We start from the raw sequence: 13,860 nt of genomic DNA on the forward strand, positions 1-13,860 counted from the left end.
TAATTTTTAATATTATTTTTTTATTTTTCTTTTCTTTTCTTTTTTTTTTCTTCACTTCAACCTCGGCGGTCGCCGGTCGCGGCGCCGCCAGAGGCGAGCCGCGAGGGCCGCCCTCGCTCGACTCGGCAAGGGCGACCCTCCCCGGATCTAGCGAGGGCCGCCCTCGCCCGACACCGGCGAGGGCCGTCCTCGCCCGCCCAAGCGAGGGCTGCCTCGCCCGAAGCCAGCGAGGGCAGCCCTCGCCCGACGCAGGCGAGGGTCGCCCTCGCCTGAGTCAGGCGAGGGTCGCCCTTGCCTGGGCGAGCGAGGACAGCCCTCGCCCGACGCCGGCAAGGGCAACCCTCGCCCGACGCAGGCGAGGGTCGCCCTCGCCGGCTTCCGCCTTTGGTCGGTCGCCGGACTGGCGACCGGCTAGAGGTTGAAGATAAAGAAAAAAAAAATAAAAGGAAAAAAATAAAAAAATAATATTAAATTCGAAAAAAATAATATTAAATTTTTTTTTTAGGGTAAAATTGTCACATATGTACCAGTTTGGGGTTTTTTGTGGTAAGTTCAGGGTAAAATTATCACGAGATGTACCGGTTTGGGGTTTTTGATGGTCAAAAAAATAGTTCGGTAAAATTGTCACAGGTGTCTGAGTTTTTATGGTCAAAAAAATAATTTGGAGTAAATGTGTCACAAGTATACCAGTTTAGGATTTTTCGTGATATTAACCCTATATTATATGATCCTTTTGCTTGAATAAAAGCAACCAAATGGCCAAAAGGTCAAAAAGGAAGTGGGGTCCACGTCGGACCAATTACTAAAGCAAAGCTTTTATTAAAAGACCAAAAAAGCTGTTTGGTCATGTCCCTCGAATTATTAAAATCTGAATCGTTTTGGTGGTCTATATAAAATTGGGTATTCGAAAGCAATTCCACTGCTAGAACTTACTCGATCGATATTTAAAAATCATGAACGAGAAGGTCGTTTTTATATGTTTAAATTTTGGGGGTCCATTTTTCTTCAATTGATTTTGAAATCTGAATCCACATCAGATCCACATCAGATCGTATTTTTTATTTGGAAGTGAGAGAAGTGGGAGGAGGGAAGAGGCTATGGTGGCGCGGGTTTATTAAACTCGAGTCGAGGCTTACCTAGAAGGGTGGAATCGATCGATCAAAAATCAGATCTTAAAGAATATATTTCAATTAGAGGGGGAGGAAAACATGACCCGTAGCTTATGAGTTAAATGAACAAGATTCGCAGTTCATGAACTTTACAGATGGAAAATCATCTCTACACAATTTTGCACTCATAAAAAGTTAAGAGAACAAATGTACCCTTTTTTTTTTGGATTAGTTCGATTCATCCCATCATCTAGCTCTAAGAGCCGACTAAACCCAAAAATGATAGCCAAAAGTGTTGACATCAAAAAATGACTAACTTCAACTGATACATTTAATCGATAATAACAGAGTTTAGTGAAGAACACAAGTTAGCAATTAAAAGAATAGTCGGCAATTTAAAGAGTATCCACAACTCACCAAAAAAGTTATCGACAACCAGCATCAGTTATTGATGAAAATCTTCATTGACATCGTCATGTAACTACTGAGCAATGATATTTTGAATATGTAACTTCTTTCAAATAAGTGGTACCAAATAATAGGAAATTTGTAATTGCTGGGCGGTTATGTTTATTGCCATTATTTTAGGATTTTGAAACTTCTTGTGGATAAGTATTGTCGTAACTTCTTATAACAACAAATAAGAGGAAGTATTGTTCGTAATCTTTGTAAAACCCCAAATCAATAAAAGAAATCAACGTTCTTGGAAATTTGTCTTTCATCTTCTTTTTTTTCATGCAATTTAAATGGCTGGCTACTATTGCCTTCGATTTTAGTTTCTTTAAATTTTTTATCATTTACTTTCCCTTCCAAAATTAACAAAGAATCATTCATATCCTTTGTCAGTTCGCGTATCAGTCCATATATATAAAAAAGTATTTCATCGTCGATTTAATTCCAACGAAACATCTTCTAGATATGTTGAAAGGTGTTCCATCATTGATTCTATTCTAGCGAAACATAAAGTAAACTTTCTCACTCACAGCATATGAGGAAATTACATATCGGCAAAATAGTGTAAGTCAACTACATTATTTGCAATAGTTGGGAGAATTGCAACAAATTGTAAGATCGCTCGTAACTATTCTAAAAGCTTAAAATATCAGATAAGACGTGGTTTGATATTCAAATATCCTACTATTCTTCTTTACGCGCGTAAGTTGAACCTTGACCCGATTAAGTATGTAAATATCCTAACATGGGCTTTTGCCCAATATTAAGGGAGGAAATATCTAATAAGGGAAGCAAATAGGAGACCTAAAAAGATCTTAACTCCGGTTCGCTGTTCCGACATAATGTAATATTTTGCGGGTCCATTATCAACTGTTCTGAAAGTCTAAATAGTCAGACGAAAAAGCGCGGTTCGATATTTGAATAACCCGACCGAAGTGGAGCACGATACCGGATCATTGTAATTCGAAAACCCTAACATCGTGCACCGCGCCGGTCCAACATTGCAATTCTCCCTAGGCTCCCGCATGTCCTTACTAGTCAAACATTAAACCTGTGAACTGATCGCGCGCAAAAAAACAAAAAGCACTAAGCTTGACTGGTACGTAGTTAACATCAAACCACGAGCGGTCGCATTAATCTAATCGTACGGGGCACATGCACCAATATTTTTTGTTTATTGTGTCGGCCGGAGGGATCCCCACGACCGATGCCATTCGAGCGCAACATCCTCGATTTGTTAAATCTCTTCTTCCTCCGAATACCAGATAATAATGACATCGCCAACCCGTCGATATTTTAATACGCTTTTTAAGCGTAGAATAATTGTGGGTATTAGGTATAACGTGAATCATTGGCATTATGATTGATGTTTTTCTTCAATGATTCTCTTTCTTTTGCGCTGCGTTGGGTGCGTGATATGATATTGTTGTTGAAAGGACTTGGGAGTTGGACAAGAGATTGGGATCCATTTTCTATGGTGGGGGGCAAGATCCATGAGTATAGAGAATGACCATGAATTTTTCTTTTTCTTTTTTTTTGGGTTGAATGACCACGAATTGACGATTAGGAAAAAAAGGTACGGTCATTGCGTTTTGTGTCCCTCGATATTCCAATTTCGAAGTGACATCGATGAATGGTTAATTAATAGGGAAAAAAATATTTACTTAGGAGAAATTCTTTCCATTTTGATCGGACTCGGACTTGAGCCCGCGGCTCCTGATTAGGGACCTCGGCCTCGTGCCGTGACCGGACGTCCGAACCTTGAGACCTCGGCCTCCCGCTTTATGTTTGGCCCCTGGGGGACGCCTAGATCGATCGAGGCATTAGAGGGCCGGGCCTTGAGTCTCCGGCATTGCGGGACTTGAGTTGTCGACGCCCAGACTCGCATCCCTGAGGGTCGAATTCGAGACTCTGTGATGTGAAACCGAGTCCCTTCTTTTTTTTTGGGGCGATAAAACGGGTCAAAAGTGCGATTCAGCATTCATCGAAGCCTTTTCCTTATAAGCATGGTCTAGAGCTCTTCGGCCTACCAAAATCTTAGAAACAACTCCCATCACATTTTCGAGCACCAATTGCACACCAAAAATCACATCCTCTTTACAAGAAAAAACGAGCCAGTCATTTTTCGAAAAACTCCTCGGACGTCGCGTATCATTTTACCGTTACATTAAAATCGGCTGCGTACCATTGTTTTTATACCGTTGGTTTGTCGATTTTTCCCTCAGTGGTTTGCGAACGGCACGTCGATTTAATACCATTAAAATCGCATGGATTGCAACTTCGTGTGCTAGAATACCAAACAAGATTTGCGAAGCAAAGTTGTCGGTGGCAAGCTGCTGGAATGGCGGTGGTTGCGAAGTGGGGGAGGGGGTTGTCCCTTTCTCGACGAAAGCACCGAAGAAGCAGAAGCAGAAGCAGAAGCAGCAGCGGCGACAGGATCAGTCGATCGAATGACCTTCCGTACCAGAAGCAGTAGCCATCAGATTGACCATAAACATTGACAAAAACATTGGATGCTCTTTTTGTTACGCAAAAAGTCATCAAGAAAATCATAAATTATATTTATTACGATGCGCGACGTATTTATCTTTTGTCAAATTTTATTAACGAGAACTTTTTAGAAATCTATTTTCTGCTTGCATGAACGCCGTAAAGCAAACAGTATTGGTATGGCGCCCGCGTTGCTTACGCGAAATAGAAAGGATATTGTTTTGGCTGAAAGATCAGATTAAATGTGTCACATAGATATAAATTTGTGGATTTTTTTTATGTCATCAAAAAATGTTTAAGGTATATGTGTCACGGTGGTCATAATTTTGGGGTTTTCGATGTTACAAATGTGTCACGGTCAACATAATTTGAGGTTCGTTTTAATGATTTTTTTCCACTTTTATATAAAGATTTGAGATCGAGAAAAATCTTACATTTTAAGCAATTAAATGATTGATGCGCCCCGCCATTGATCAGAGAGTCTGAATCGTCACGTGCTCGTCATCGTTGCTTGCCATTGCCGTGACGGTCAAAGGGCCGCCATTGCCCTCGGCGATGCCCCCCCATAGAGGCCAACTCGGTGTCGCACTATTCGTGCCCGAATTGGGTTCACTCCGCACACGCACGCGCGCGTGCGCATAGACCTGATCGACGACGGCCACGGAGGTCGCATCCTCCGGATACAGAAGGCGGCCCAATTAGAGGAGTCGAGTCGGCAAGGGCGGGGGCGGCGATGACAGCGGCTGATGAAGGTGCGTCGGCAAGGCTCGCCGGCGGCGACAGATGGCGGTTGGCGGGGTGGGGCCGCTATATCTGGGAATAAGACATCTCTCGGTCAAATTGAATGCTCAATATGCCAGCGTATTTCTTTGGGAGAGACCTGATTGTGGGGAATCTCTATGGTTTTTTGCTCAAAATGCGCGGCTCCACCTTCTCATTTGGTCCACATGCGTTGAGCCAGAGTCTCCTCTAAATATGTTGCGAAAAAAAAAAGTGCACTACATGTTTCAAATCTGCCGCATACCCGCAACCTCTTTTTATCAATAAGAAAATACCACGTCACTGATCCCCATCGATCCAAGTTACCAGAGTAACTTGGAATTACGGAATCCGAAAGTTAAACGAGCGATCGAAAAGTCGGAGCGCTAAATCGAGTGCCCGTACGACATTCGGGGGGGGTATCGAGAGAGAGAGCGAGAGAGCCCGTCGATGGACCCGCATCCAATCGAGAGCTCAAACGGCAGCGACGAGAGCGCAAACCGGAACATACTAATCGCTCCACGTTATGTCGACACGCTCCGCCCGGTTACCATTTTTCCAAATTACTCTTTAAGGTCAGCTCTTTTTTTGGCTGCTTTTTTTTTTGGGATAAATGGGACTCGTCGGTAGAGCAATACGCATCCCATTTTGCATAGGCCGAATATGTTGACCAGCAAATCCGGGCGTTGATATCGGCGATTTCGGTGACAAAAGACGAGCCCTTTTTCTTATCCCGCTTTTGCTGCGAAAGTTTGCAGCACAAAGAGTCGCTGACAGCCCAAAGGAGGGACGAAAAGGAAAAGGCTCTCGCCATCGAGCTTTGCAACGCCCCAAACCATTGACCAAAATGACCAAGAGCTACACACACACACAAATCATGCCCGTTTTTTCTTTGGCAGAAAAGAACAAAAGGAAACCCCTTTTCTGTTTATAGGATGATGCGGTCCCGTCCCTCTCTCTCTCTTTCTCCCTCCCTCCACTCTGCGTTTTCATCCCTTTTCCATCACCTACTAATCAACCCTCGATCGAATTGATCGACCGGTCGCCACGCGACCGGCCGAGCCGCCCGTTAAAGTGTTCGATCGTTAATCTTAAACGGCTCGGGTTGCGAGTTTGTCGACTGCCACCGAGACATGACCTCTCCTTTGTTTTGCGAATTAGCGTTAACATTACAACCGAGTTTGATTTAATGGTTGTCTATCTAAATGGTCCGTTTGTTTGAAGAAAAACTGTTTTCCTAAGAAATTTTTTTCCAGCTTTTTTCGATATTTGAATTACGGAAAACTAATCGGTGTAGGGAAAAGTTTTCTAGGGACTGAAATTAATAAGCTTAGATCGGATGAAAGCGATTTTTCCTTTCTAACAAGAAAAAAATCAGTTTTATTAAACCACCAAACGAATGAAAAATAACTATTTTTCTTTGGAAATGATTTCCGTGGAAAATATTTTCCTTTATCAAAAAGTTTTTCAGCGAAACTAATGCACCATTGATTTAAGTTATTGGAAGAATATCGGGTTGAATCGCTGTATATAATCTGTTCGTACACTTCTTTTACGGCCTTTAATTGTACGATTGAAATAGAAGAGCGGGTCCGTGGAATAATCGAATCGATTGATATGTATGGTTCTTGAAACTTAGAATTTAACTCAGTTTTGATGTTTGATATGTAGTCATAAATTCTAAATTCTTATGCGCTTGGCCATTATTGATATCATAGGACATTTAAAACTACAGTGCACTAATTGAGAACAAAACTTGATCTGCAAAAAAAAAAAAAATAGTATAGTATCTACGTTGATCGCATTTGCTTAAGAACACCCCTTAATTTGACCGTCTTAAATGTGCATGCATCCTAAGATTGGACAAGATATCAAAACGCACGGCTGATCTTGGTATGAAACGGACACGGTGTGTTATGTCGTAATTGTACTTTTGCCCAAATTGTATTCGTCGATCCTATGCTTTTCATGAATAGCAAGTTATCAGCTACTTCCAATTTTTTTTTCTGTCCAAAACTATCCTCAAATTTACGTGCTGTCTATATACACGTGCGATCTCCTTCTATATTATCAACTTAACCTCTTGTAACAAAGACGTGCAACAATTCCTTCGAACGATATCGGTCATTTCTTTCCGTCCGTTGAAAAATCCAAATGTTTCTTAGTAAAGCAATTTCATTGAATTCAAACAATTAATTGACGAATATACGTAACGGGCGTGCACTTTCACGGGTATCTCGAAAATCTAGGAATTCCAGCACAAGCGTGATAAAGTTTCTCTACTCGTACATTAATCTTTTCCCCCTCAACATAGCAAGTACATGCGCGCGCGCGTGTGTATATACATGTAGTTCTCCTCTTTACGTACGTGTTCAGTAGAGGATGGATCATAATTCACGATCGGTAGTCATATGAACTCATCATGCAGCCCAACCCCCTCCCATCATTGCCGAGAACCAACCACGCCACTGTTGTTATTCACGGGATGGAGACCCCCGATGTGGCCTGGCATGGCGATGATGGCGATCGATCTCGTTGACGACCATGACAACGGAAACGTCGCATTGAGAAAATCGAGAATTGCCCCCCCTCCCTCCCCCCCCAACTGTTCCCTTCTCTTCATCACCATCGTCATCATCACTGCTTCGGTTGGACACTGTGATGTGTGAAAAGGGGGTAAAAATATGCACAGTACACACTACACACTACACAGTCCCATCCTTCACCATCAGCAGCATACATCAAAGCTAGCCAAGCAGAATCTTAGCTGGATCCACCACCTTCCACCTCCCTCCCTCCCTCCCCTCCCTCCCCTCCTTCCTTCATCATTCATCCCCCCAGTTTCTCTCTTCTGATCTGATCTCACACCCACTTTCTCTCTCTCTCTCTCTACAGTCCCCACAAAGCAAGCGCCACCGCCATTACTGCACTCTCCCTCCCTCCCTCCCCCAGTCAGACAGCTCCCTCCTTTCTACTTCACAATGCCCACCTCCACCTCCTCCTCCATCTTCCTCTCCTTCCTCCTCCTCCTCCTCTTCTTGGCCTCCTGCGCGGCACCCACCGGCTCCTCCGCCCCCAACCGCCGCGCCCTCCACGAGCCCTTCGTCCCCGACGGCTCCTCCCCTCCCTCCTCCTCCCCTCCCGCCTCCTCCCCTCCCTCCACCCCCAAGTACCCTTTCTCCTCCACCACCACCACCAACACATCCTCCTCCTCCGCCACCGCCCCCGACCAGTCCCCCTTCTTCCCAGCCTACCCTTCCCCTCCCCCTCCCCCCTCCCCAGCCTCCTACGCCTCCTTCCCCGCCAACATCTCCTCCCTCATCCTCCCCCGCTCCTCCCAGCCCCGCCCCTCCTCCACCCGCAAGCTCCTCCCCGTCGCCATCGCCGTCACCCTCTCCGCCCTCCTCGTCCTCTTGGCTGCCGCCCTCCTCGTCCTCCTCCGCCGCCGCCGCCGCCGCCGCCTGAGCCGGGACTTCGCCTCCGACGATGCCAAGACCCAGGGATCCGATGCCGCCAACGGCGGCTTGCCGGGCAATGCCGAGGCGAGCGCTCGCGCCCGCAAGCAGAGGACGACCTCCGGAGCCAGCTCCGAGTTCCTCTACTTGGGGACCATGGTGAACTCCCGTGGGATCGAAGAGCCCCGCGGCAATGGAGGAGGCGGAGCGGCTGGCCGCGGCGGCGGCGGCGGCGGAGGAGGAGGCCTGGACCCGAGGAAGATGGACTCGCCGGAGCTCCAGCCACTGCCGCCGCTGGCGCGGCAGAGCTCGGGGCAGAACTACTGGAATGGCAATGGAGACGTCCGGCAGCTGCCGCCGCCGGCGCGACAGAGCTTCAGGCAGAACTGCGGGAATGGGAATGGGGACGTGAGCTCGACGGCGGGCGAGACGGAGGAGGAGTTCTACTCACCGCGAGGCTCGTTGGGAGGCCGGGAGAGCTCGATCGGCGCTGGATCGGGGTCGAGGAGGGCGTTCGCCGCCGTAGGGATGGAAACCCTCGGCGATGGCGGTAGGAGGAGCGACTCGAGCTCGTCTTCCTACTCGTCTTCTACCTCGGGCTCTCCTGCTCGGTCGCACTCGATCAGTCTCTCGCCGCCGGTGAGCTTGAGCCCCGGGAAGTCGCAACCCAAATCCCCAGAACACGTCTTCGTCGAAGCAGAAGAAGCAGAAGCTCAGGAAACTTCATCGCTGCCGACACATTACGCCACGCCGTACGCCGACGAGAGCAAGACTCCTCTGCTCTCTTCGGAAGCTTCCTCGCCCGAGAGAGATTTGGGAAAATCCGACCGGAAAGTCCAGTCTCCATCGCTGTCCCCCATGTCGTGGTCGCCGGAGCGAGGGTCGGAGAGAGCTCCGGACATCTCGTTGAGAATGTGGACCGTCACGGAAGAGGTCGGACGCTCGTCGTCGCCGTCTCTGCATTCTTCTCCGCTGATTAGAAGCCTGGAGAGAAGTCCGGTCGCCTCGCCGAGGCTGTCCGACGCCTCGCCCCGCATCGGGCGGTCTCGGCTGTCCTCTCCTCTGTCGCAGTCGCCGGCCAGAGAATCCGAGGAAAACCGAGACGCCTCCCTGAGGAAATCGGATGTTTCGGCAGGAAGCTCGCGGTTTTCTCTTCACTCGAGCCCCGGCTCGCCGAGTGGAAGATCCGAGCGATTCGAGCACGGATCGTCGCCGAGATCGTCCAATGCTTCGGTCGGCAATCTGCATTCTCAACCGGCTTCTCCTGTAATTGCGTCTCCGAAGAAAGATTCGAGTGCTAATGATCAGTTTGTGCAGTCTCCTGCGAGAGTTAGCACTACCTCGCAGCCGCAGCAGCAGCAGCCTCCAGTTCCAGCAGCGGTGCCGCCGCCACCGCCGCCGCCGCCGCCACCTCCGCCACCGCCACCGCTTCCGCCACTACAACAGAAGGTCAAGGACGTTCCGCTTCCTTGGACACCGACCGGTCAACCGATTTCGGAGCCGCCTCGCCTGATTCCACCGTCGAGGCCTTTCGTGCTCCAGAACCCGACCGAAGTTTCTCCAGTTCAGTTGCCACCGAGCGTCGAGACTGCGGAGAAGGCGGAGAAGATGGAGGATACTCCGAAACCGAAGTTGAAGCCCCTGCATTGGGATAAAGTGAGAGCGAGCTCGGATCGGGAGATGGTCTGGGATCAGTTGAGATCAAGCTCTTTCAAGTAAGATTAGCTTTTCTCTTTGCAAAGCGTTTCTCTTTTACTTAATTTGACCGGTCTGCATTTCATAGGTCACTGTTTGGGTGTTCTCCTCGTGCTTTTAACTCTGAAGAGTTGGGTTTGGTGCAGGTTGAACGAGGAGATGATTGAGACCTTGTTTATTGTAAATACCCCGGGTTCGAAAACGAAGGAGACAACTCCGCGCTCGGTTCTTCCTTCTCCGCACCCGGAGGACAGAGTTCTTGATCCTAAAAAGTCGCAAAACATCGCGATTTCGCTGAGGGCGCTCAACGTCACCATAGAGGAGGTCTGCGAGGGCCTTTTAGAAGGTAATCGTCCATCATGTTTGGCGAAATAGTCTGCATGTTATCTGTCTGAACGTTGATGAATAGAACTTAATGGGAACTATTACTATTCTTACTATGGTCAATCTAAAATTTGTTCAGGTTGGATTTTGTTGTTATTGATAATACTTGCCTATTTCATTCCCAAGCATATGTTTGACCTTAAGTGGCAATTTTTCCGATTTAAAGATGGGTAATAAAGAATCATCTCATTTTGTTAATGGATGGACAGAATCATGTAAATGCTCAATCATGTACCTGTAATAAAGCCCCTTTCTTTATTTACCATTTTAAGCACGGCAACATTTGAGCATCCGAAGGTCTGCTTCCAGGGGACCTTTTCCTTTCTCTTCTTTTTCCCCCCGGTAAATTTGTCAGTCATTTGTGCAGTAGTTTCTGGATTGCACCTACTTGCTCCTCTCTGGTGGAAATAAATGAAAACTGTAGAGTTATTTATGGTTCTTGATCTTTGTTGAGAAGGTAGTTACTAATTTTTGACTCTGTTAATTTCCATCTTTACTGGTGAAAAGTGACACAAACGAAAATGGCTTGTGAAAGTTAGTTACTCCATGTAGATTTTGACAAAGTTATTCTTTCGAACATTCATGTGAAGTTCATGATGTATTGTCAAATTATTGGAGATTGGTTATACCAAGGAGCGCATCTACCTGTAAAGTTCCATGACAGACAATCATTAGAAAGATAGCATGGATGACAAAATTTTTTTTCACAGAAGGAGAGCGCCGATTCTTTTAGCATTAGCATTCTGAAGATGGAGCTTAATTTTTCTTGCTCATGCTTGCAGGTAATGCGGACACACTTGGAGCGGAACTTCTTGAAAGTTTATTAAAGATGGCTCCCACCAAAGAAGAAGAACGCAAACTGAAGGAATACAAAGATGATTCACCTGTCAAGCTTGGTCCTGCTGAGAAGTTTCTTAAGGCTGTGCTTGATGTGCCGCTTGCATTTAAGAGAGTTGATGCAATGCTTTATGTTGCCAATTTTGAGTCTGAAGTTGAATACCTTAAAAGATCTTTCGAAACTCTAGAGGTAAATTTCACATGTGGCCTCTCTCTCTCTCTCTCTCTCTGCCGTGTCCAACCCATATATGCTGTCATGCTGGAACTCCTAGTGAAATTCTAGTTTTCATGCTCCTCTCTGATGTTGTATCTCATTAACGTCTTTGTTTTAACTTCGCATCTCGTGTAACAGACTGCATGTGAGGAGCTCAGGAACAGCAGAATGTTTTTGAAGTTATTGGAAGCAGTCCTCAAAACCGGGAACCGCATGAATGTGGGAACAAATCGCGGGGATGCCCATGCTTTCAAGCTTGACACGCTTCTGAAGCTAGTTGATGTCAAGGGCGCTGATGGAAAAACCACGCTCCTGCACTTTGTCGTACAGGAAATCATTAGAACTGAAGGCGCTCGCCTTTCAGGGACCCAGCAAGGTTCGAATCCCACTTTGAATGAAGATGCCAAGTGTCGCAAGCTTGGCCTGCAAGTTGTTTCTGGCCTCAGTTCAGACCTTGGCAATGTGAAGAAAGCTGCTGCCATGGACTCCGATGTACTGAGCAGTGATGTCAACAAACTATCTAGGGGTATAGAGAACATTAGAGAAATTGTGCGATTAATAGAAACAACAGGATCAGGGGAAAGCAGCAAGAAGTTTTCGGAGACTATGAACAAGTTCGCTAAAATGGCTGAGGAAGAGATCATACGAATTCAGGCCCAGGAAAGTGTTGCCATGTCTCTAGTAAAAGAGATCACAGAGTACTTCCACGGAGATTCAGCTAAGGAAGAAGCTCACCCATTCAGAATCTTCATGGTGGTGAGAGACTTTCTTGCTGTCCTCGACCGGGTATGCAGAGAAGCTGGTTCCATAAATGAGCGAACGGTAGTTAGTTCTGCCCATAGACTTCCCGTGCCAATTAACCCGATGCTACCAATGCCCATTAATCCGACTCTTCCACAAGTTTTTCCGGCATTTAATGGCCGGCGGCAGCACAGTTTCTCAGATGATGAAAGCGCATCTCCTTAGGTTCTCTCTGATATGCAATGCTCATCGCTCTTCCGGGCATCAAGCTAAAGCAGATAAACCTTAAAATCTTGGAAGGGTGGAGCTGGGACAGGCTCAGGCTACCCGGTATGTGTAATTTACTTTCCTCTTGTAGCATTCCATTTGTACCTGTATAAAGTCCATGTAATAGATTTAAATGGTTTTGGCCTATAGATATAATATACAAAGGAGGAAGTTTTCTTCGGGGACAATAAGGTAGTCACTATGTTTAGCTGAATGTTTTCGTAGGTGGTCAAAAGTTTTGTTTAGAGCAAGGCTCAGATGGGAAACATCCAAAGCTCATGTCTGTATATCTGTCTTCTTGTAGAAAGTGGTCATGTATATGCCAGAAAACAGTTTGAAATTCCGTTTGCTCGAATTCTTTACCGTGTGGCTTCTAAGGTGATCGGTTAGCCGAAAGCCATGAATGCGGGCTTCTTGCAAGGGGTCGCTTTCTTTCTCAGTGACAGATCTTAGTTTAAATTTGAACTTGACACTCGCATTGGTTGGGCAAGGCTACCCCTCTATGTATTTTGGTGGCGAAAGATGATTCGAATTTGAAAATTTGGAGTTGCAGAAACAGATAAGACAAGGAATTGGTATAAAGAAGGCACTACATTTTCAAAGTCTATTAGTTTAGTGTCTAGGACAAGTTTGACGACTTGGGTTCATATATAATAGCTGTATCCTGCAAATAAGACGACAAAGATCCAGCTTGAATCGTGGAAAAAGTCATCCGTTTCTTCCCGGCTTCTAGTTGGCAAGTGTTCTTGACTTTAGTGCGTGAGATAATATTGTTATTTTTTGGTCATCTGGATGCCTCTTTGCATCTTCTTGGATGCCTTTTCAAAACAACCAAGGGCGATTACTTGTTTTCCTGTACCGTGCGTGAAAGAACAGTGTCCAGTGCAATCCATACAGATTAAACTTCTTTGAGTCGGGTCGAACATTCGCGCATCAGATTATCGAATCTCCTTGCTTGATTCTTTGATCTTTTGAATTCTTTTCTCCCACTTGCAATTTGAAAAGACTCTATTTGGAGCAGACGCACCGTTAATAGCGTGATAAGCCTTTGAGGAAGAATCTTGGTTTACACGTGAACTTTGTGATTTGCCAGATATAATGCAGTACCATGGGAATATGGTCGAGATCTGATGCACCGGATCTTATGAAGAAAGGTGCTGGCCCGATCATATTGAGTACATGATTATCTGCTTCTCTGCTTCGTAAATGTGCCATATGCGTCGATTCGAACTTCAAAAGTAGCCATTTTGGCAGAGGAAAGCGAAGGAAGCCCCGTAATCAAAACTGGCTAGAGTTAGGAATCGCATAATACCAAAGAAAGTTCATGTCTTAGGCATTAGTTCGGGCACGAGTACAATTGTGGGAAGCTGAAATGCCCATCTCAGTCTGAACTCCAAAGATATAATAAGCATCGCATTTTCCCTTAATGGTACTACAATCTGGTGAATCATTTGGC

The 13,860-nt window shown here is 46.1% G+C and overlaps 1 protein-coding gene across 1 annotated transcript; it reads left to right on the plus strand.

Annotated features, from left to right (window-relative positions):
• Window positions 1-7,771: 7,771 nt before the first annotated feature.
• On the plus strand, window positions 7,772-12,759 carry LOC115675980 (formin-like protein 1). The gene is made up of 4 exons (XM_030598812.2): window positions 7,772-9,981; window positions 10,108-10,307; window positions 11,128-11,372; window positions 11,535-12,759. The coding sequence occupies exons 1-4, from the start codon at window positions 7,793-7,795 to the stop codon at window positions 12,360-12,362; spliced, it is 3,462 nt and encodes a 1,153-aa protein (XP_030454672.1). The 5' UTR covers window positions 7,772-7,792; the 3' UTR covers window positions 12,363-12,759.
• Window positions 12,760-13,860: the final 1,101 nt, after the last annotated feature.

The sequence above is a fragment of the Syzygium oleosum genome, unplaced genomic scaffold, assembly GCF_021117445.2.
Source record: "Syzygium oleosum isolate NSW1041296 unplaced genomic scaffold, Sole_v2.1 Sole_v2.01, whole genome shotgun sequence".
Lineage (NCBI taxonomy): Eukaryota > Viridiplantae > Streptophyta > Magnoliopsida > Myrtales > Myrtaceae > Syzygium > Syzygium oleosum.

Excerpts from the sequence above, each read along its gene's own strand:
- LOC115675980 (XM_030598812.2), top strand. The coding sequence starts at position 7,793 with ATGCCCACCTCCACCTCCTCCTCCATCTTCCTCTCCTTCCTCCTCCTC. Across the intron at positions 9,982-10,107 it reads TTGAGATCAAGCTCTTTCAA|GTTGAACGAGGAGATGATTG; the intron begins GTAAGATTAGCT and ends GGTTTGGTGCAG. Across the intron at positions 10,308-11,127 it reads CTGCGAGGGCCTTTTAGAAG|GTAATGCGGACACACTTGGA; the intron begins GTAATCGTCCAT and ends TCATGCTTGCAG.